General features: G+C 39.2%; 1 protein-coding gene across 2 annotated transcripts in view; it reads left to right on the top strand.

Moving 5' to 3' along the window:
- Positions 1–23155, top strand: part of CPQ (carboxypeptidase Q) — a 153935-nt gene that overhangs the window by 96877 nt on the left and 33903 nt on the right. For both annotated transcript variants that reach the window (XM_027452499.3, XM_038174734.2), the window contains exon 6: positions 13850–13941. In XM_027452499.3, coding sequence (XP_027308300.2) covers positions 13850–13941 — 92 coding nt within the window. The remainder of the gene's footprint in view (positions 1–13849; positions 13942–23155) is intronic.

Here is a 23155-nt window from a genome sequence, read left to right as displayed (position 1 = left end):
TTGCCTCTGGAACTGTGGACATAAATACACGGGAATAAGCCAACTAAATGGGCTTGTCTGATGCACTTGTCACATTTTTGGGTGTTTACTGGGACTCTTAAAGTCATGGTGCGTTGTGTAGCCATGAAAACTGTGTCTGGGTGTTGTATCACTGATCTGAGAAACGCAGATACATGATCTGAAAGCTAAAGTGAACACTCTGAAATACAAATTTTACAATAAAACTTCCATTATGTGTAGTGAGGACTACTGCTTCCATGTCTGCTGTAGCCCCTTGGTTCCGTAAAAGCAAGATACCACTATGCTATTTGAGCAAGTTTTTTCAGAGGTGATCTAATAGCACTTCATCATGATACCACTGTGACCCTCGGGCATGGCAAGTGGACACAAGTTATGCCTGGTAATTAGGATTTTGGTAATTCCATGCATTATTTGAAGAAGGATTGTAGTTCAAATAGTATTCTGTACTTTCAACAAAACCCCTCCCCAAACCATTTAGTAGCTATTGGCGTAGGACCAAATACATGAAATTCATTTTAAAATCATTAAAATTGTTTAAATAATTACATTTTAAGTGATGAAGTTTATTTTCTTGCTCTGGTTAAAATACTTAACAGCTTTTACTTTTATTTCTAAATAAATCAAGTACTGAATGTGTTAAGCTTTATATTTTCTGAATCTTCAGTGTTGGCATTTATTTTACTTTAATTGAGCTGACAGCTTCTGTGCTATGTTCATATCTTTTTTTTTTTCTTAATGATGTTTTTGCGGATTTCCAGACACTATAACAGTTAGCTGGATGTTCACTGTAAGACCACACAACAGTAGCACAGTCTCAAGTAGCTTCACACAAAGACTTCAACACTTCAACTTTTTTGAGGGAAAAAAATGGAACCTATTCCTTTTGGTAGGATTTATTTTTTTCCAGTTCACTCTTTGATTTCACGTGGATGTTGCTTCTCCTTGAGACAAAAGGAGTCAGCCTTGGGTCAGACGAAAAAGCATCTTCTAGGGCGAGTTGTTCTGCATCTTCCGCACCAAGATGATGAGAACGGGCATCTTCTGGAGGTGCCTTTGTCTCTCCTCCTTTTCCAGAGACAAAACACAGGCAGCAAATTCAGAGTAAATGCCTACTTTTAGCTGGATTACAATTCAACAAGGTGAATCATGCTCTAAGTTGCTATTCCACAGCCACCCAATGCAGAAACCGAACCCCAAATTTCTGTTCTGGGTGTTTGTAGCTTCACTCTAGAAAAAAAAAAAAAAGCTTTCTACAGTGTACCGATAAATGTCTGCACTGGTCTGTGCACATGTTGGTACCAGCACAGCTTGTAGGCATCTCCTGACCTGAGTGAACAGAAGCATTTCATGCAGTGCACCCTTATCAATTTCTGCTTGCTGTCGTGCCACGCTATGCTCTGCCCACTGCTTGCTTTGCTGGAAGCCAAACTCAGAAACATTCACCAACTAGTGGCCGTTCTGCCTGATGGTATCCAAATGGGGCTTTTCTCCCAGTTAACGTTGATGTTTAACAAAGCACAAGGGAAAGAAAAATATGCACTTTTTTTTTTCCTAGCGTTCTTGAAGCTTATATACGCCACTGATTGGCAAGAACACTGGCAAGCTACTTCGTGGTTAATTTGCTCAAAAAAACAAAGAACTGGAGGCATTTCCACAGAAGTTGTTTATGTGAAGAAAGATTAAAGTTTCGGCCAGTTGGTGCTCTTTATTCCTTCTTTTTTTTTATGGGAATAGAGACATCTTTAAAGGCGCCAAGGCCCCTTAGCTGGTCTGAACTGGAAGACTCCCTTTCCATCAGTGGGGCTGTGGCTGTTACGATTATCTGAGGACTTCTGATGCTTGAAAAATTGCCCTTCAGTACTGCAGGCAAGGTTTGCAAGGCAGTAAGCTTGTGCAACTGTGCTGCAGTTTGCCTGCAGCTGTGTCTGTCAGCTGCCGCCTTCCCCAGCCCTCCTCAGTTTTTAACCTTTTGATCAATTCTAACTACATTTGATAGAGGCATAGAAATATTCAGAATATGAAGTTCTGATACGTTCTTTGCAGATGAGTGATTGAGGAGCGATGGATGAGTGCCTTTCTGTCCCAGCTGAGGAAAAGGCAGGAAGAAACTCCGCTTTTATCCTTTTATGAATGACGACAAATGCCTGTTTAATCAGCACACATGTAGCTTTGGAGTAAGCACCAGGTCTTTTTTCTTTTGCCTGTGTCTGCAAATTCTGTGGGGTAGTAGCAAATGCTGCTACTGTTGTGCGAGTATTTTGGGGGGTAATTTAGAGATAATGGGAAGGCACTAGGGGTATTTTGGGGAGAAGCAGCTGAGGGGTTCCTGTCTTTAAACAGATGTAATCCATAGGGTATTGCACGAGCTGTGATGTGGTGTGAGGGTATTTGGAAATTGTAGGAGAGACAGCACACAAGAAACTTGGGGTTTTCTTGTTTTGCCGAACAACTCTGTTACTAATCACAGTCCTGAAACCTCAAACCTGTCCTGTTTTCAGGCTGGCTTTGTAATTCTCCAGTTTTATATTTGTTAGTTCATGTACAAAAAAGGCTTCTTTGGAGATAGCCAATGCCATTTGCCTCAGCATTTTGATGGTAGAGTCATTATGGCTCTGGTGTCATTTAAAACACGAGTTTTCATGTCCCTGCATCACATGAGGTTTACAAAAGAAGTTGCCTTTCCAGGTGAGGTGAAAGACTAGTTAAACAGCTGTTCATAAAAAGTTCCTATAAAACTACCCCAAGACTTATCTTGATGCCATATTGTACCTTCACTTAGCTCTCTAGGTTGGACTGACAGCTGTGGCACTCGGTCCCACTCTGGATGGTGATTGCCTGTTTCTGTAAAGGAGGAATTTCTGTTCTCCCACCATTTCAAGCCTTCTGCTGCCTTGGTGGTCTTGCTCAGAACTAATACTTGCTGATAATATTTTTGAGCAGGAAGCAGGTGGCGTGTATCCAGTGATTTCAGAGCTGTAGCCATTGCTTTCTCTTTGTTCCTAATCTTTGCTCCTGTGCTCCTGCATCGCTTGGCCCAGGTACGCAATTCCCACCTGAAGTCACAGGTGCCCTTCCTGGGGAACACGTGGGTGAAGCTCTCTGGCAAAGCCACCTTCTCCTCCAGCAATACAAACACGGGACTTTTATCCTTAAATGGAAGCTTGGGCAACTGAAAAACAAGAGTAATGGTGAAAAGCATTTAGCAGGAGATCATGTGGTGGTTTCCAAGCATAACATTTTATGCCCCTTAAATGCAGTAGAGAGCCCACTGGAGTTAGAGATGCAGTTGATTTTAATTGATGAATTTCACTGCTTTCTTCTGAAAAACTTCAGATATTGTATCTGTTGTGTCTGTTTTTAATTGAAACAGCTGGAGCCAAATTTCAGCTTGTTTGTTTTTTTCCCATTGATTGGAGCTGCTACTTGACACTACAGTCTAGCTGATTTTCAGTCTCACCTCTGCTAACAGGGGAGGAATCAAACAGTCTTTTTATCACATTCGGAGTTTCTTTCAGCAGCATTTATGCAGAGGCTCTCTCCCCTTATTCAGAAATGTGCTTTCTGCCTTTACATGGCTGTGTTTGGGTCTCAACACTCCTTTGCTAGCCAGCTCGTGTTGTTCTCCAAAGCCCAGATGTGCCCATGCCCACCCACTGCTGCCCAGTCTGTGTCTTTACCTGGTGCATCCTCAGAAGAAATCCATTGACTGTGCTGTGAATTTGCCAAGTCACAAATGTACCCTCTTTCCCCTCAGCTACTTGAACAGAAACGTGTGTTATCACTATCTAAGATCCTGCCCGTGTTGAAGTAGCTGGTAGAGACTTCTTGAAAGGCACCTGCCTTTCAGACAGCTTTAATGATGGTTTGTGGCACAGAGTAAACCTTTCCCTGCTTCTGGTGTTGTCTCCTGTGCACTGAGCTCATGTCCCGTCATGTCTGCATGGCCCATGAGACCAGGAAGTTTCCTGCTAGGACTGGGCCTCCGAGAGCTTCTGGGAATCCTGGTTCTTCCATATAAAAATATTTGCTATGGGGAAGTGCCAGAGACAGCGAATACCAGGAGTCAAATAGATGAACCAGGCACATTTTCCTCTTCTGCAGGCTAGGGCAGGGTGCACGATGCCACTGCTGCTACAGCAGCCTGATGAAGGAAGGGTTATTGCTGACAAAGTCTAATCCCAGCCATCACACCTTTTACATGGCCTTCCTACATTCCTAGACCATGATCTGTACGCACTCAAGAAAGAGAGAAATTTATGGTGATAGGTTCTGTGCATGCTTCCCTCTCTTCCTCCCTTTGCCAGTGTTAGAAGGAAATGGGAGTTTCCTGAGCTGACTTCCCTGTAGATGAAAGCATGGATCTGGTACAACCAAATTTCTATTTCCTAGCATGAAGGCATAGAAAACTAAAGTGTTTTTCAAACAACACACGTAAGGATTTCAAGGTGCGACATGAATTATGTTTTATGTAACTCATAAGGAGTTGATTAGGCAGTTTTTTCCACCTTAAAACTTACTTTAAACAGAACTTCTAACTCTCCTCTGAGTTATACCCATGACTAATGTGACTCAAAAACCATAAGACAGATTTCTGTTCAGTTCTCTGTAGTCTTTGTATGAAGTTATACTTCTCGATTCTAAATTCACTGGCTAATATATGAGGACTAAAGATACATTTTATTAAAAAAAATATATTGGAGTCATTCCTTTCTGCTGGTTTAATTGAAGTCATATAACTGCGATTTTAACTTACTTTATAAAACTTTTGTTGAACGTGTTTTGGAATTTCCTGTCGCTCTGGTGGGGTAGTTGTTTGCTGTCTAGGAGATATGTTGTGAAACATCATTAAAAGACTGCTTTTATAGTAGGTCTTTTTTTTTTTTGATTAAATATCTCAGATAGTAACTCCTTGTTCTTACATTCTTTCCACTTCCCCAAAGTTGCACGTTTTATTCTGACTTTCATGTTTTGCAAATGTGTTCAATGTACTTGATGTGAAATATGTGCATGCCATTACACTACCACTACATTTAAACTTTAATTTCAACAAACAGCTGAACGCATATTTGGCAAATACTTAAATCTTCAATTTCCATACTGAGCTGACATAGCAGGAGGGTGACTGCAGACACATAAAGTTGTTAACTGAGCAGTAAATTTAGGCTTACAGCCCTCCTTAACCATGTTACCCCATGTCCTGTGTACTGCTGCTACTCTGCAAGCTGTCATTTAGCCAGGAAATTCAAGTTAAAAAATGTGCTTTATTTATCTATGAAAATCTTAAAAACCAGGTGACAGAAGCTATTGTGTTTTTTTTTTGTTGTTGTTGTTTTGTTTTTTTTGTTTGTTTTTTTTTGTCCAAATCTGTAACTCAGCTGGCATGGTGCAATACTGAAATCCTTTCTGGATGAAGTCAGAGTCATCTTGTCCTTGCTGTCAGGTTTTCTTGTTTTGTTCTGTGTTTTATTTTTAAGGTTTATATTTTCAATATGGTAATACAAGTGTGGTTGGTGCAGTTTCTGAATCATCAGCTCTGAGGACAGTGTAGACGCTGTAGCAGATCTGGGCTTTTGCCAGTACAAACAGAGGGACAGCAGAAGCAGAAGGTAGAGCCACAACACAGAAAAGGTCAAAACACGTTTTCGGCTTGTAACACCAGAGAGGGAGAGGGGCCTGCATTGCCTTTGTAGCTCCACAAGAATTTTATGAGATCTCTGGATACCTTTCAGGAAGGAGTTTTTTCCTAAAGAGGAATAAGGTGCATTTTCGGGGTGGACAGTGTCCTCTTCTTTTTAATGGGATGTGGAGGAAATGGCAGCAGCAGCAGCAGGGAATGGAAGAGTGCTTTGCTTTCCTGTTCTGCTGGTAAACAGGCAAATAGTGGATTTTTCTTAAATATTTTTTGTAGACATGACTTACATTGACTTCATGACACTACACTAATTGGTTCTTCGTTTCAAAATCCCAGGAACCCCAAGTACAGAAGAGCACATTTCTCCTCTTCCAAGCTGTTTATGAACCATGCAGGTTGGTGGCTCTGAGGCAGGCACCTGGCAAACACTTGCTGCAGGAGCTCTGCCACCAGCCTCAATTGCAGCACAATGTGTGGGGCTCCAGGCTGTGGCACCCTCTTCTCCCCATCTCCCCTGTTAGAAGGCTTAATATGTGTTATTTTTAGTTACTAGACTTGCAAATCATTTGCAGCTTTCCCCTCCAGCCTTGTATATACAGCTCCTTCCTTAACATTTCCTCTTGGATATTACATCACTTTCTTAAAATAACTCTACCTAAAACTTCTCATATTCTCCACCTTTATTCTTCTGTAAATCTGCCCTTCCTATTCTGTCATAAGCTTATACTCTCCTAAAAACAGAAAAAAATAATTTTTTGATTAATCCCAGACTTAATTAATGCTGCTCGCCTGCTCCTCTAGCTCTGTAAAACCCAGTGCTTCCTAGATATGAGTCCTGCCACATATCCTGCTTACCTCAAGCCTTGCAGTTTCCACTCCTCTCTTTTCAGAGGCCTGTCCAAAAAGCTTCTCCCATTCTGTGATTGTGGCAGTTGTGTCCTCCTCCTACCCAGAGCACATCTGAGCCCTTCTCCAGCATCACCTAAGGTGGAGCTGCTGGCCCTTACCTCCAGGCACTGTCTGGCTTGTTTTATTCCCTGCTTTCCAGTGTCCTGTCCATTTTCTGTCTTTTTCTTCTTGTGATTCCACATCTCTTCTCCAGCTGACCCATGCACATGTCAGACAGCCTGGCTTTCTCCAAGGCCTGGGAGACCTCATATTTCTTTACTGCAGACCTTCAGGATGGTTGATTTTTTCACTTGCCAGCATCCCGTCCAACCAACACCTTGTCCTCAGTACTACCAGCATAACAAAACTACCAGTACTACCTGTGTAACAAAACAAAGAAAAATCAAGTAAATTACATTATACTTTTTCTTTTTTTAATGAGAATACAAAGGCAGATTCTCAAGCAAAAAGCCATTGCCTTTCTTTATGCTCACTAGAGAATCACAAATACATCATAATCATGGTTTACGTAATACTAACATTTTTTGTAAGTGAGCTTTGTCTTCTCAAAGCTTATAACTCTGGTAACATTAAGATCTTCTCTGTTAAATCATTGTTTTTCACTCAATTTTGAAGAAAAAAAACTTTTTAAATGAAATGTCTAACGAATTTTTTAATGCAATGTCTAACTAAAACACTTTTTTGCACAAAGAGCGATATTAGCACTCTTAATCATGGAAGATTTTTTTCCAATAACAGAACGAAAGCACAAATCCTTCTGTTCTAAAATGAAAACTTCTTCATATTCAGAGGAAAAGTCTGGACATCCTAAATTAATTGCATTATCACTTACATTTTATAAAATACAGCTTTACGTATAGTCTTTGAAATGAGCCAGAGAAACAGGATGAGAAGGTGAAGAGAGTTTTCTCTAAAATAGGTCTTACCCATTGCACAGAATACAGAAATTAGGTAATTGTCTCTAAAATACTTAGGAATATTCAAATATTCCTGTCTTTTTTTTTTTTCTTCTTTTTTTCAAATGCTATCAGACCTCTCAGACAAGCAACAGGAATGGGTAGCAAATATTATTCGTGCATTCTCATTTTTTTGGGACCTTAGGCTACATATATAACAAAGGCCAAAACTGTAGACCAAGTGTGGACTCCTACCATGGAAATACTGTGGAAAATAAGACTGCAACACCAAAACTGTGTACAATCCATTAGACAGAAAACCAGCTTAGAAAGTTATCATGGCTTGGTGAAAGTGACCTTATTTGATAGTTCACTTGAGGTCTAGACTGGAATAAGGAAAATTAAAACTAAAAGTATCAGTGGTGTACAAAATAGGCAGTGTAATGAGAATGCAATGAGAGCTAAAATATGTAACTTGCCACGAAGCCCAGCAGTTTAATTAAACCAGCAAATAAAGCATTTGCTGAGATTCTGGAAATTTCAGAAAATTGCCTGTTTCCCAATCTGTTAATGGTTGAAACACTTTAGCAGATCAAATCTAAAAGAAAATGAAAAAGACTCTGAATATTTGGCCAGATTAAAAAAAATTAACAGAGCATTGCTAGATTGGAGAGGATTTTAATGATGCATAAAGGGACTGCTAGCGTGTTGTAAGCAAAACAGAGCAATTAAGAATGAGTATTGATACAGCTAATTTGACCCTAAAATATGCACCAGAAATTGCTTTTTTTTTTTTCTTTTTTTCTTTTTTTCTTTCTTTTTTTTTTTTTTTTTCTGAAGGCTGCCAGTAAAGTCACAAGAGGCTTGGGAAATTTCCATGTTAACTGTGCAACAAAGAAGACATAGCAGAAGAGAGAACGGAGAAAGCAGGAAGCATAGCATGGGGGAAACTCAGACTGGCTCTGTTCATTGTGTCGTGTATCTTAGTCCTTTTTGTATATATACCCTTTTAAAGAAGTTTCAGGCAATAATAATGCAGAAAAATACATAGTTTGTGATGTTAAATACAGCAGTGGGACAGTTTTTTGGGTGATATATCTGTATGTACCTCTCCACAGAAGCTCCTGAAGTAAATATATCAGCATTTTAAGCAGTATGAGACCAAGGGAGCGAGCTGGTAGTGCAATTTGTTCTACTTTGTGGCTCAGTTCAAGGCTTTGTTAGGCCATTTATGTGTGGTCTGAGGAGGGTGAAACTGGAAAAGCCCTAAAATACCTAATGTTTTTCATAGTTCCAGAGGGCATGGGGGGGTTGCAGTCATTTTCCTTTTTACTGTATACAGATGAGCTTCAGTCCCGTTCTTATACTGCTGAAGAGTTTCTCCTCTCTTCAGGTAATGCAACTTATTACAAATTGTCCTAAAACTCATTAGGGGTGGGAAATAAATGCAGCTCATATATCAAAGAAATAGGAATAGGTTCTAGAAATTCAAAATAACAAAAAATAGTGTAGGCATGCATGTACAGGCATAGCCTGCTTTCCTATGTACAGCCATATCCTGCTGGCAGCACGTGATGTATATTTTATCACTGAATACTGTATAAATGCAAGTTAAAATGTTTTACCTGTTTGTCACATAGAATCATAGTATATAGGGCCCGCAAGGATCATCAAGTCCAACTCCTGGCTCCACACAGGACAACCCCAAAAATCAGACCCTATGTCTGACAGCATTGTCCGAACACTCCTTGATCTCCATCAGGCTCAGTGCTGTGATGACCGGGGAGCCTGTCCCAGTGCCCGACCCCCCTCTGGGTGTAGAACCTTTCCCTAACCCCCAGCCTGACCCTCCCCTGTCCCAGCTCCATGCCGTTCCCTCGGGTCCTGTCGCTGTCCCCAGAGAGCAGAGCTCAGCGCCTGCCCCTCCGCTCCCCTCATGAGGGAGCTGCAGGCCGCCATGAGGCCTCCCCTCAGCCTGCTCTGCTCGGGGCTGAGCAAACCCAGGGACCTCAGCCACTCCTCACACATCTTGCCTTCTAGACCCTTCACCATCTCTGTAGCCCTCCTTTGGACACTCCCTAATAGTTTTATGTCCTTATATTGTGACTCCCAAAACTGCACACAGTGCCCAAGATGAGACTGCACCAGCACAGAGCAAAGCAGGACAATCCCTTTCCTCAACCCGCTGGCGGTGCTGAGCTTGAGGCACTCTAGGACAATGCACATCCATTTGCAGCATGCTAATATGCCTCTTGTAAGCTGAACAGGTATTTGATTTGTTTTGTGGGTGATACCAGCGTCTTGGTTTGCAGAGTAAAAAAATCCTTTGTTTCACTATATTTTCAAAAGATGATCAGTATTACAACAACGTGATGGCTTCTCTTGAAGTCTGATCAGCTATCATACACTGTCTTCTTAGAAAACACCGTGTCTTCATACTTAATCCTCCCCATCAGTAAGAATTTGGGTTTATAAAGTGGAAAAATATTTACTAAAGGAAATTCAGTATTAACAATACCGATCTTTATTTTGATTAAAAAAGACACAGTTCGAGTTCTCCCTCGTGGTTTATGTGCTATCATGAGGGTGGAGCACATTTATTTATTTTTTCCATAATATGTGACAGATTATCATAATTTATATATGCTAATACCAGATGATACATTTCAATTTTGCTGTGTGGGAATCTCTCAAGCAGGAGCAAGATGTGTAAAATATAAAATTAAAAGTTTTGCATACTGTCCTGGTAAGTACCTTATCACAGGGAGATCATCCACTGTTGTACAAACTTACATGGATTAAATCAACACAATCATGCCTTGAAAATACCCATTTTAGATTTAAAATTAATGTAAAATGTGTATATATATACGTGTATACACATGTATTTATGTACATACATGTGTACACACACATATATATGCACTTCTATGTCATTTGCTGGTAATTACCTCTTATGTAAAGTATGAAGGAAAGGCTTTTGGCAAAGTACTTTATTGTAGCTGACAGTTGACGTCATACTTCTTAGTTAATACCTCTTTTCTACTACAATTACAAATCCGTTTTTTCTCAAGCATTTGCGTTTTTTGGCTAACCTAAGCTTGCTGCTGACATCTGCAAGTCTGAGCACTTCAGCATAATTTAGAAGAAACAGAATATCGAATCGATAAGAGCTGCATCAAAGTATGACTGAAGTGGTCAAGCAGTCGTGAAGTACAGCACCTGGAGACAGTGAAAACACGCAAGCAGCTACTGCAGCACTGAGGGTGTATAATGCAGAAGTAGCCTGGGATAAATGTTTTCATTTCATCCTTTAACTTGGGAGCCCAGGTGCACCACAGTATATCTTTCATTTGGGATAAGCCATAGGAGTGCAGAGGCTGATCAGTAAAACACACCTTTGTGCTATACTATGACTACATTTCTCAGTTAAGGGTAATGTAGAGAAAAAAAAAAACTGCCTATTTTTTTTTAAATATTGGAAATATGTAGATTTGTAAATTATTCTGTAGATGGAGGATGATCTATAGATGCGTTGGTTTTGGTCTCAGTTATTTGAGTTTAGAAAGAATAATCTGAGTACCAACTATCACCTTTAGAAGTTTATCCCCCTGTAAAGTCCCTGCTATTCTTTTTACTGGGATGCTGCAATAGGATGGAAGCTGTAGGATTTGTGTGTTTTTGAGTAGCTGTTGAGCTCTGCAACTTCCACTTGATTTACTTAATTTCAGATCTGATTGACCCAGGAAGGGCACAGTAGGCTCCTTGCACTGATGCACCAGTGAATACAGTTATAACCTACTGCACTTTTCCAAAACAATCTATGTATTTAAATATTCTGGGTAAGTTGAAAAAAAATCTTCTGTCTTCTGCTTTAGAATATATAATATTTCAAAAGGGGGAGGCACTGTTTTGTTTTGAAACAGTTTTCCTTAATTTTAAAATTTGCTACACGCCCCTCTACATGAGACACTCATCACAGAACACAGTTTCCTAGCCCAACTGTTATTTTATCATGTCTTTTCAGTATGCATTTGGGCTGTGATCTGCAAGATTTTGTGGCAGTGTTTTGTTCTTTATGAACCAGTGGATTTTGAGAAACAATCCAAAATTGGTAATTTTAATTAAAAAAAAAAAAGAAAAAGTTGTAGCTTAAGTATAGTAGTTCATGTTTTTAATAAAGGCATGCATTGAGAATATTCTTGGCAATTTTACTTGTGAATATTGGATTTATTTGATGTACTTTGCTCAGAACAGCTGTGTTTTTAATAACAGGTAGATAAACTCTTATCACTTCAAGATAATGAGGAAATTAGATTTTCCTCTGTATACTTTGTTTTGTTTTTAAAATAAATGCCTCTAGACTTTATGACTTCTTTTCTTCTTCTTTTCGTATTTCGTATTTAATTTCAGTAGAACACGCAGGTGAATCTGCTCACAGAAATTGCAAAGCTCAGCAGGGCTTTCTCTCCCATCCATTTTAGTGGAAAGATGCAATGACCAGCTACAAAGGGGCCGTATGGACCTCAAAATTCTTCCATGTAAGTGATCTGAGACCTTACCAAGCTCTGGCAGAGCAAGAGAGAGCAACCAGGCTGAGCACATCCAAGTTCCCTGTTGGACAGCAGCATCTTTATTTTCAGACTAGCAGCACTTCATCTCCCATGGCTGGAAGGAGGCAGAAGATGCTGCTCCCCTGTCTCAAACATCTCCTATCCAAGCCCCTTAGGTAGCCTTGGTGTAGTGGGCTGGAGGCTGGGCTTCAGTGCTTTGTGTTTTGTGCTAGGACAAACAGCCTTTTGCTGGCACCTGTGTTCACTGCTAAAGCTGCAAATAGCGAGCCACCTCTTGTAATGGAGCCACTGACACATCTGTGGTTATTTTGTGCCTAAAATCTTCCTCACGTCAACATGATTACTATTTTAGTATCTTCATTTTCTCTCATTGGCCATCTGGCTGATTTGAAATGCGAAGGAGGCTAATCCTGTGCTGTAGTGATTTAGGAGAAGAGCAGGAAATCCACTGGGATAGAGGGGGGGAGAAGGGGGAAGAACTGTTTTTAAAGTAATGAGAGCTGATGACCTGTCTGTTTACAGACAGCAGGTCAACATTTAGAAAATACACTTTTTAATCCCTTGATTCTATTCTTTGTGCTTCTTTCATTATGAAATAATGGACGAGCCAAGGTGTTGTTTGTTTTTCAGATTCTGAATATAACTTCTACACTCTGTCTTCAGTTATTAGGATTGCTAATGTGATTTCTAGAAGGAAACCTTTGGTTGATTTTCTTTGGGTTGATTTTCTTTGGGTTGAGGGAAAAAATTAATGAAGGTCATGTCTATTTGTAGACTTCATCCATTTCAGCTAGGAAATTAATTCAGTTTTGACAGTGATACTGATATTATTTCTCCTCAGTACAGAGGTGTGTGGGGTCATTTATGCTTTAGTGTTTGCTATATTCTCCTATCTGGCTTATTTTCTTTCTAATAGTTTAGAGGAGGTTATTTTTGCTGAAACATAATTAGCTTTACACTGTACAGAAAGCACTGTTTATTCTTCTCTGCTTGCTCTTCAGTGCTCTCAGATTTGATGTCTCAGATGTATTTGTTTATGAGTACAATCAATCAAATAAATAAAGGGCAACAACATCTATCTGTTTGCTTCTGCCATAGCAGACACAGTTTCAAAATGTATCTGAGAACTTATCTTTCTTACTGAGCTATTGTAACAAAACACAGAGTGGCCTTGTGTTTGCTGTGTTTTAAAAAGCTTTGCATATATTCAGCAGGCAGTTGTATTTCAGATTCCAGAGTACAGATTGTCTCTTTTCATTGGTCTGATTAAAAAAAATAATAATACTCTAGTGCCTCTCAGTTCCTGGAAAGGGGAAGCATTTCTCATAAAAATCGAGTAGTTCATTTCCAATTAATTGTAATAAATTAAGCATGACAAGAAAAATAATAATTCTCATGAAAACTGCATTTGGATCTGCTGAAAGCATACACACATTATTTACTGCAGACCATTAGGATGGCAGCATATGTATCAGAAACCTACCAAGGTAGTTATTTTATGTTATGTTTTGTGGTCACCTACGTTGTGTCCCCCAGATTTGCTCTTCCTCTGCTACTGCATCAGAGGCCTGGTAACAGCACAACAACAAACTGCCCCTTTCTCTTATGGCCTCTCTCCTTGCACCCCAGCCCTTCCCAAAAACAAACCCAAATACTGTAGACAACAAAACCAACAGTAGAAGTAGGTTGCATTCGTTGAAGTTAGACATGACTGAATGGAAACAGGCTTTTCTGCAATTGGGAAATGGTGACAAATGCAGACAAATGCTCAAATAAGCAAATACTTAGTACTAAAAACATTTAAAATTATATTTTAGGACTTCGTCCAAAAAGAACTCTGCGCATGGTGCTATGGACAGGAGAAGAACAAGGAGGAGTAGGTGCTGAGCAATACTACCAGTTGCACAAGGTAAGTAGTGTCTTCAGATGATTTGCTTGACAGTACCTTTTTTCTATAGTTCATTATTTTTGTCAGAATGTTCAGTTTAATATCTGACTGGAAATAGTGATTCCAGATCTGCCTGAGAGTATGTTTTCTGTCTTCTATCATAAATGTAAACTTCATTTTACATTTAACATAATGTGACGTGTACATGCATACACGTTTCATTTGACTTAACATATTCTATCACAAAACTTCTGAAACAGCTATTTCATGATGATAGCTGCCATAGCTTTCAAGCATAGCTAGCTTTCTGGGGATGAATGAGGAATGCTCCACATGTGTTGGTAATATAAATAAATTTTGTTTGGCTTACATATTTCTGCTTCATTGCATTTTCTCATAATATTTTACAATGTAAAACATGAAATAATACAAAGAAAAATCTTTGCAATCTTAACTTTAATGGTGTCTAATCTAAAATACTCTATGTCAATTATTAATTTTATGGGATCTGGAATATTTTAAGTGCTTGATTTCTTATGAGGCAAACTCTGTGGCTGGTTATCAGGGTAAGAATATTGTATATTATCACATCTGATCCATCTGTGAACAACAGCATTTTCAAAGTACAGCAAGACATAAAGGACAGTTGCATAAAACTTTTTTAAGTCTTTGGAATATGTATTTTTTTCCCCAGAAAATTTATACTGTACCTGCATAACTAAGCTTAAGTAGTTATATTTTAATCTGTTCCCCAGTGTAGTAGTATTTACTCTTAATGATGGTTGGTATATATGAGACAAAGATACAAGATGATTAAGAATGTGTTTAGGAAGTCACCTGCTGTATGATAGTAGGCAAGCAGACTTAGAAGAAAGCAATAAATTCCTAAAATAAATTTTTAGTGGTAAACAGCCTAACAGAACAAATATATGAAAGTTTCACGTTGAATCAACCTCACTGTTTTGAACAAGACTAAATCAATTTTCATCTTCAAAAGAGTGGTCAGAGATAGCATCACAGTGGTTTTGGTTTTGTGGCTAATTGAGGAATGGTCAATTATTTCCCACTAACTTGTTTACCATTACTAAGAACTGTGTTTAACTACCCATGCATAATGTGTTTTATACTTCCTTTATACTTCCACATTATAGAGATAGCTCAGCACTCTCACTTGGAAGAGGAACATAGGAGTTTGCTTTTTCAGATTCAGGGAGGTGCCAGATTGCAGTTTAGCAAGTATTAATGGCTCCGGATTTACCATGGGTACTCTGGTGTTCAGCAGAATTAAACTAGCATGAAATGTTCTGAAATACATAGCGAAGAAAAGAGATGCTTCTCATTTACAGCAGTGCATTTCAGAAGAGCTGGAAGGGACAAAGCAGATGTCTTGTGCCTGGTGCATGCTGCTTGTGAGGAGTGTATCACCTCTGCAGCTTTTGAGAAGAACACCCATTTCCGTCTTGGAAAGTCAGCTCCATCCTATGGTCTTAGAATTGTCAGCAACACGTGAAATTGTCTTATCCAGTTCTCATCTTTTTCCAAAAATCCTGTATTTCAGTGTTGTCCCCAGTATTTATATTCAGAATTAATACCAAAAAGTAGGCTGAAGGATCAAATAGGAAAATATAAAACAGATCTGGGTGTTGTTTGAAGGATATTTGGTTACTTTGCTTTTAAACTGACAAAGATGTGTCTCGATTTTTGCTGTGCTGTTGTGATTCCATCTGGATGGTGTGCTTTGTGAAGAAACCACAGTCTAACTTGACATGAATTTGTAATTTGCATGGAGAATTTAAGCAGAAATTACATCCGTCTGTTGTTTGTTGTTCTTGTTTCCCCCCTGCCATGTGATCTGGCATAATTATAAATTGATACAACTCTAGGACATCGCATTACTCATAATAACAAAATAAAGCAGATTAATACTGTACATTATATTTAGCATGAAAAATATCTTAACCTTTTAATGATTCACTTGTGCGAATTTCTGGCAATTAGGGTAGTATGGCACAAAACATCACTTCTTGATGTTAATGAGTACAAGTTAAGTAAGAGTGGTATTTAAAGATGCCTTGTTAAATGAAAGATGGGCCGTATGACTCATCTGCCTGGCTGGGCTTATTATGACTTTAGTTCACTACAAACAAGTAGAAATATGAATGCTGTAATTCAGCACAGACAGACATGGATTTCCTTGACATTGTAAATTACGTCCTTGTGTCAGTGGAAATGTGGCAGAGGAGAAGAAATGAAGACAATATAGTACTGGACAAGTACAAATGCTCTTACTTTTGTAGCTTATTTGTTTTTTTTCTTTCAATTTAATTTCAGGTCTTTCTTCCTCATCTGTCATAGTAGGTTGCCACTGTTGTACAAGGAATAAGTTACTGCAGAAATAACAGATAGCAGCAACATGGTGATTTTACTATGGTGCAGATAATTAACTCATATCCCTGTGTAATTGCATTATTTGTATCACTCTCAAGTGTTTCTGTAGAGCCCAGTATTGCAGTGTCTGGTTTTTAAAATGAGTCATAGGCTGGATCAGATGTTGAGAGCTTTATCAGAAAGAAATAGCTGCCATGTTGGGTTGACCAAAGCACAGTCCAACCCTGTCTCCTGTTTCTGACAGCATTCAGTGAACAGATGCTTAGGAAAAGCATATTTGCCCAACTGCAGTTAGAGTAAGCTCAGCCACGTAAATTACTAATGCAACCCTTTTTTTTGTTTTATAAAATATTTTTTCTGCAGAGACTCTCACAGTCCTCATCTATTGCTCCCTTGGTATGATTTTTCCAAGACACTTCCAAGAGCTGAGAGCCAGATACCATCCAGCAGTGCCAGTGCCTCCGTTAGTGCTGGGGTACCCGTCACCCACCAGTACATCCCACAGACCCTGCTTGGTTTTGACTGGGGGATAGAAGCCTCCCAGGGGAATCACCAGCATCTTCGCTCCCAAAGAGAACACCCATCAATGCGCTCACTGCTTTTAGGTGGTGGCCAGTACTTAGATTTAATCCTAGTCTGGAAATAGCCTGATTTTCCTTTACAGTAAAGACTCCCTACCATGATGAAGAGTAATGAAATAAAAGGATCCAGATCTTGGTGTACAACACTACATCTAAGACTTTTCTTTGCCCAGTGCTTATTTGTGTGACCTGGTTGCTGAGGAGGGCTTGAATGTATAGACAATATAAATAACTATAAAAATAGGAAATATTGGAACTGCCACTTTCCTTTCCAAGTTGCATGGAAGAAACAGGAAGGTGGTTTAATAATTCTGGAGGGATTCCCATTGCATCTATTCTGTACAGACTCTCCTACACTTTTCAACAACAGCACCTGAGTGCCCTCCTGTAGGGTTTTAAGTATTTCACACATTTACTCTTACGTTGGCATCAAAAGGGGAGAAGGAAGTATATGTAATGAAGTGTCTTGCCTTGGTGGAGACTTCTGCAGTTTGTTGTTTCAGATGTATCTGTCACTCTACACTTTTCAGAGGGAAAAGTCAAAGACACACATCTTGCATTTATCTTGCAAGTTGCTGAGACGGGTGTTGGCCCAACTGGTTCTGGCTTCATTTCATTGCTTTGGACTGGTCTCTGCCAAAGATACATGTACCAAAGATACATGTACCAAAGATACGTGTACCATGACCACAAGGTTACCAGCTTTTACCCACATGAATTAAGGGACTGTGAATAGCACGTAATTATTTTGGAATAGAAGTATCGAATGCAATCTCCTAGGAAAGCAAATACATGTTGTAATTAACAGATAAAGAGATACTAGGCCAAATTCAAATTTGCTTTAGTATCTCTGTTGCCATAATTGGAGGCATTAATGTGTTAGGAATTTATTTAAAATTATATTAGAGAAAGCATTCTTACAATATTTCTGCATGTTTTTATTGCTACCTTAATGATGTTTACAGTACTTACTACATTTCTGGTGCGCATACCATACACTGCTTTAACATTTTAGGAAAGGTTAGACTTTATGGAAAATATTAATCATCAGTGTTTTCTATGGTTTCCTTTTTGTGTTTATTACCAGAAGGTTTGCTATTTTGCCCAAGCTGGGTCTGCATAAAAAAAAAAAGGACTTTCTGAAATTTGCTAATATAAATATTCTTTGTTTATGAGGTTTATCCTGTAATTTACTAATGACTTACTTTCTCTAAGAAGCAAATATCCAAAAGCTTTCTCATCGCTTTCAGGTAAAATGATTCTTCCCCAGAAAAGATTGGCTCCTCAAAACCAGAGTTTTCAGAAAACTCGTAGATTTCAACATTCTGATTATTGCCCAAGGTACAAAATACTCTGGTGAAATGTGAGATGTGTTTGTGAGCGACTTGAACCAAACATCCAGGACTTGCATATGGATTCTTTTATCCCAATGAAATGTGTTGACCATTTGGCTATTAACTGTTCCCAGGAAATATTCTCTGTAATCAGAAGTTAAAACTAGTGCTTTTTGTTTTGACCACTACTGTCCTGTTGTGCCCTTGCTCTCTCTCCTCTATTTCCATCTCTTGTCTTACCTTCAAAAGGCACGTGAGGCTCTTGGGTCTGCAATTAGCTTTTAATGTTGTGTTTGTGCTGGAGACAGCACCATGAGTTGTTGGACATGAGGCCTCCTGTGGACACTACCACACATAATAAACTTCATTAATGCCACCTGGTCTTTGTGGAGAAGTCTGATGGTTTTCTTTTTGATTTGAATTGAAACAGGACACAAAAGAATAATCGAAGCTTTTCAGGATTTGGAAATTTTTTCCTGTCCAGTTTCACTGTTGGTCTTCTCTCTGGATGCCTTCTTTCATGATGAATGCGGGTTGAGTTTAGCAAATTAACAATAAGCAAGATATTATTTCTATGTTCCATTACTTTAGATTTGTACAACACAATGCCTAAAAAGCAAGAAGGGCTGAAAGAAGAGAAACGAGAAAATGAGCAGAAAACTATTTGTTTTGGTTATGGATACAGGGTTATTTCATCAAAGGGAAAAACAACTGCACAGAACACAGAAAGATAAGAATGAAAAAATAGTCTCTGAAGCCTCAAGCCCTTGGTCACAAGACTTTCTTGCTTTTTGCATACTTATTTTGAGAATTCTTTGGCCTCCCTGACATTTTGTTGTCCTCCAATTTGATTTAGGCAAATAACCTAACGTGGAGATCTCTGTTTAGGAGGTCGGGCTGATAGCACTATTTTAACGTTCTGCCATGAATCACCAAGTTGAGAAATGGAAGAAATGAATAAAAAGAGAAGGGTTCAATTACAAAACACCAACAGAAAATAATTGCACTGTATTCTTCAGAATTGCAGTTAACAGCCAGTAGCATCCTTGATTGTATTCACCGCAGGAAAGCTAATATAATTATACAATTATATTTTATACCAGTTCTAGGTCAGCAGGATTTCATAATTCTTAATATAGAAGTGTCATACTGCTACTGAAAGCTGCAGAGAAAATCGGATTTTGCTAAAACACAAATTGTTGATTCCTTGCCCTGCCTGAAGCAGGGCGGACACAGAATCAGTCATGGCAGCATGTCTCTTGGCTGCCTCATCTTGGTTCCATCTGAGCAAATTTCATGTATGTCCAGTGTTCTGAGAACTTCTGTATTTGTATGTTTTCTCCCTTTTCTTTCCCTCATAGAAGTAGCGGAGCTGCTCTCTGAAACTCCTGAATTGGTGGGGAGTCTGCCTGTACTGTCCAGAAGGAAACATTAGGCTCCTGGTATTACATCAGGTACACAGAATGAACAGCAAGCCAACAGATGAAGTCCGTAGACTTGTTTTAATATTTGTTTAGTACAGTACCTCCACAACTGTCACTTCTTTTGCCTTAAAAATGGTGTTGCTCATCAGAGGATAGGTTAGACCTTATGAGAGAAATAATTCAGTAACTAAATGTATATAACAACTAATTTTAAACAGCGTAGAGAGAGAGAGAGGGGGGCATTTATATACATACATACAGATATGCAGAATAAGTCTATTTATTATCTGTAAGCTTCATCTGTGAAGCTAGGCCCAGGATGTATGGGAATGGCCTCCAAGTACATCCTTTCTCCACAATGTGAACTTCCAGTCCTTGGAGGAATCCCTTCTGTCACTGCAAGGCTGACTGGAGTTACTAAAAGGAGACCTCTTCTGAGGATAGCTGTTCCTTTGCTTTCGTGTCCCAGGCCAACCACAGGCCCTCAGTATTTTGGGATGTTGTGCTGTAGGAAAGCTGGGATCCCTCTATCCAAATACCCCACAGAAAACCGTCACCTCCTGTTGGCTCACTGTCATGAACTTTCTCCTCAGTGACCTCTTCTTTTTGACATTGCACTTCTTACCTAGATCAGAGCCTAACAGGATGCTGTGTAAAAACAAGAAACATTAAAGATCTGTGTGCTGTGCTAACTTCTGAGGTGTTGCTGATGTATTTTAATCAATCTCTTCTTGAAGGTTACAGAAGTAGTCATTTGCTTGCCGAAAATGCATACATCAGGAAAAATCATCTTTGATTTAAACCACAACCTTTAATTAGAAGATACTGGCAGCGTCGCCTGTTTTCAAATGAAAACCGGAAACTTTTCAAAAAGGGATCAGTCATTCAGAGTCACAGGGAGTGTTTGACACCCCTGTATTTGAACAGTAAAAGGCTTTAAGTTACGGTGTGTTTTCCAGGAAGAGCACTTATCTTTGACAAGCCTCGTCAAAGAAAAATAAAGTCTGAAGACAAGGCTGCAGGTAATCTGACGCGTACCTTGCTTGGCGTGCTGCTGTCTTCAGAGCTGCCTGCTTTTTCTTGCATATCATCCCTGGGAACTCACAGTCCTGAATGGTGATCTCTGTGACTGCTGGCAGAGGAAACAGCAGCGGTATTGTACAGGGCAAGACGTGCTAGTAGCATGTTTGTAGTGAGTGAAATGCTAATAAGTACATGACCAAACGCTGCTCCGAGCCTGTCGAAGTTACTGGGACTTTTGTTGTTGGCTTCTCTACCCTGTAACTCTAAAATTAGAGAACAGGCCATAAAATCCTTGGACTGTTTTTATGGCCAGCTTTCCCACAAAGCATGGCAGGAAAGGCACGGGTCTTGCTCATACCTTATCATCTATCAGAAGTGGTGCTAATCTTCATCCTTACAGCAACTTTCTCCCACAGAATGGCACGGCGATTTACAAAGATTTCTAACTCCCAGTGCTCCAGATTTTCCCTGTCCTCATTCAGAAAGGGTCTGAACTGTATGGTTGTGCTTGTAGCTGTGTTTACTGCGTGTCGATGCTGGCGCATCTCTGCTCCCTAACAGCTGGTCTGCTTTTTCCTGTATTTTTATTTATGCTGTTGGCTTCATTACACAATCTTGATCCTAAACAGCAACTCAAAAACTCACTACACCATGTTTATATGTTATTAAATCCTTACAAATATTATCTGTTGTGTTTTTTATTTCTTCTTTTCCAGCTGTCACATCCACTTAGGTGTTTACAGTGTTTTCTCTTGACTTTCTCATAGTCCAAGCTGTCAGCCTAACAAACTTGGGTGTCGATTTAAAGGCACTTCTAAGTACTGCAAGCGGGATGGCTGTCGTTGCACCATAAGTTTTGCATCATGGTCATTGCCTTGCTACATTTGGCTTCAGATTGCTCTGAGTCAAATACTGGAGTGCAAGTGTTGGTGTTTCCTAAGGTGTAAATCAGTAACAGAAAGCTGAAAATGCACTGTCAGATTAACTGATGTCCCTTATTACTGCAACAAATTAACCATTAGTCAAGGACAGTGCTCTGCCATTAAAGACTTCAGGATTTTCTCTGTAAAGTGATGATTTTTTCTCAGTGGATATAAAAAGAAAGCCAGTAATGGGGTCCTGGACAAGTTGTAACACTCTGTTTTAAATAGCCCCAAATTACCAAAGGCTTTTAGGATAGCTGTTCCCTCCTTTATCCTTACAGGTATCTCACTGCTTTAGCTGGGTAGGAGGAATTGCCATTAGTGACTCAGGTCAGTCATGAGATGTTGGAGTCTAGTTTAACATCTGGTAGGACTTATGAGGATTTTGAGTGAATAAGAAGCTACCTTTTTTAAATTAAAATAAAAAAAATAGAATAAGTAGAGGCAAAGAGATATGCCTATTTGCATATTCAATAAAAATAGCAACCTCTAAAAAGCCAATTTTCCTGTGCAATATTTACTGTAATGTTTCATTTAGATATTAAGTCAGAGCTAAACAGGATAAGATAAAGAGAAGTGACCTATTCTGTGACCAAGGCAGAGGAAGATAAAGGATAAAAGTCTATTTTGAAGTTCAGAGAATCAGGCAGCAGGTTACGCCACCGAGATACAATTTTCTGGTATGTGCCAAGAGAAGTGGCAAAGTACCAGGATGCAGAAAATGGGATTACTCTCTGAAAAAAAAAAAAAAAAAAAAAAAAAAGTGTACTGAGTTTAAAATGCATGTTTAAATGATGCATTCAGTACGGGGAAAAATGAAAGAAACAGCTGAGCCTACAGTTATGTTGTAAAATCTTCCTGTTTTGTTCTCCTGTTCCCTTGAATTAGCCAAGGGAGCACTGTGCTGTCTCAGCCTGCTTTGATAAGTGCCAGTTATCCCTGCACCATAAAGTGCAAAGGACAAAGGATGCATCTTCCCTGTAGCATATTTCTCAGTGTGTATTTCTTTCTGTATAAGTAGGAATGCTAATACACATATACAAAAGCAGGTATAGTGAAAGCAACCCCCCCCCTTTTTTTAAATTGCAATACCCTACTTTCATACTTGACAGTGAATAGATTTAAAATTAATCCTGTCTTCCAGTAGACATAATAGGGGAAAAAACTTTCTCAAGGACACATGGTACTTCAAGTAGTTGCGACCTGTTTCTTTTCTGTCCCCTAATGAGTCTAGTTTCTTTCCCAAGAGCATTTTGTTTTCGTGTTGCTCCTGCACGTTCTAAGAATTGAACAGCTTTCTTCCAGAGCAAGAATATGGTGTAACGTATCGTGGGTGGTTTGCTTTCTCAGTTTCATATTAAAAACACATGTGGACATTTATATGAGAAAGAAAACAATCGAGGACTGCAGTAATAATACTAGCAGATTATGAAGTTTTGCTATTCAGATTTATTACACGAAGATGGTTTACATTCTGAAATACTCTTTCTGTTGTACCTGCAATTTTTTAACGTCATTGGTCCCATTTACAGCACAGTGTGTTTTTCTTGGCCAGCTTCTCT

This window comes from Anas platyrhynchos, chromosome 2 (assembly GCF_047663525.1).
Source record: "Anas platyrhynchos isolate ZD024472 breed Pekin duck chromosome 2, IASCAAS_PekinDuck_T2T, whole genome shotgun sequence".
Classification (NCBI taxonomy): Eukaryota; Metazoa; Chordata; class Aves; order Anseriformes; family Anatidae; genus Anas; species Anas platyrhynchos.
Note: the sequence above shows the minus strand (reverse complement) of the source record. Positions and strands in the feature narration are given on the sequence as shown.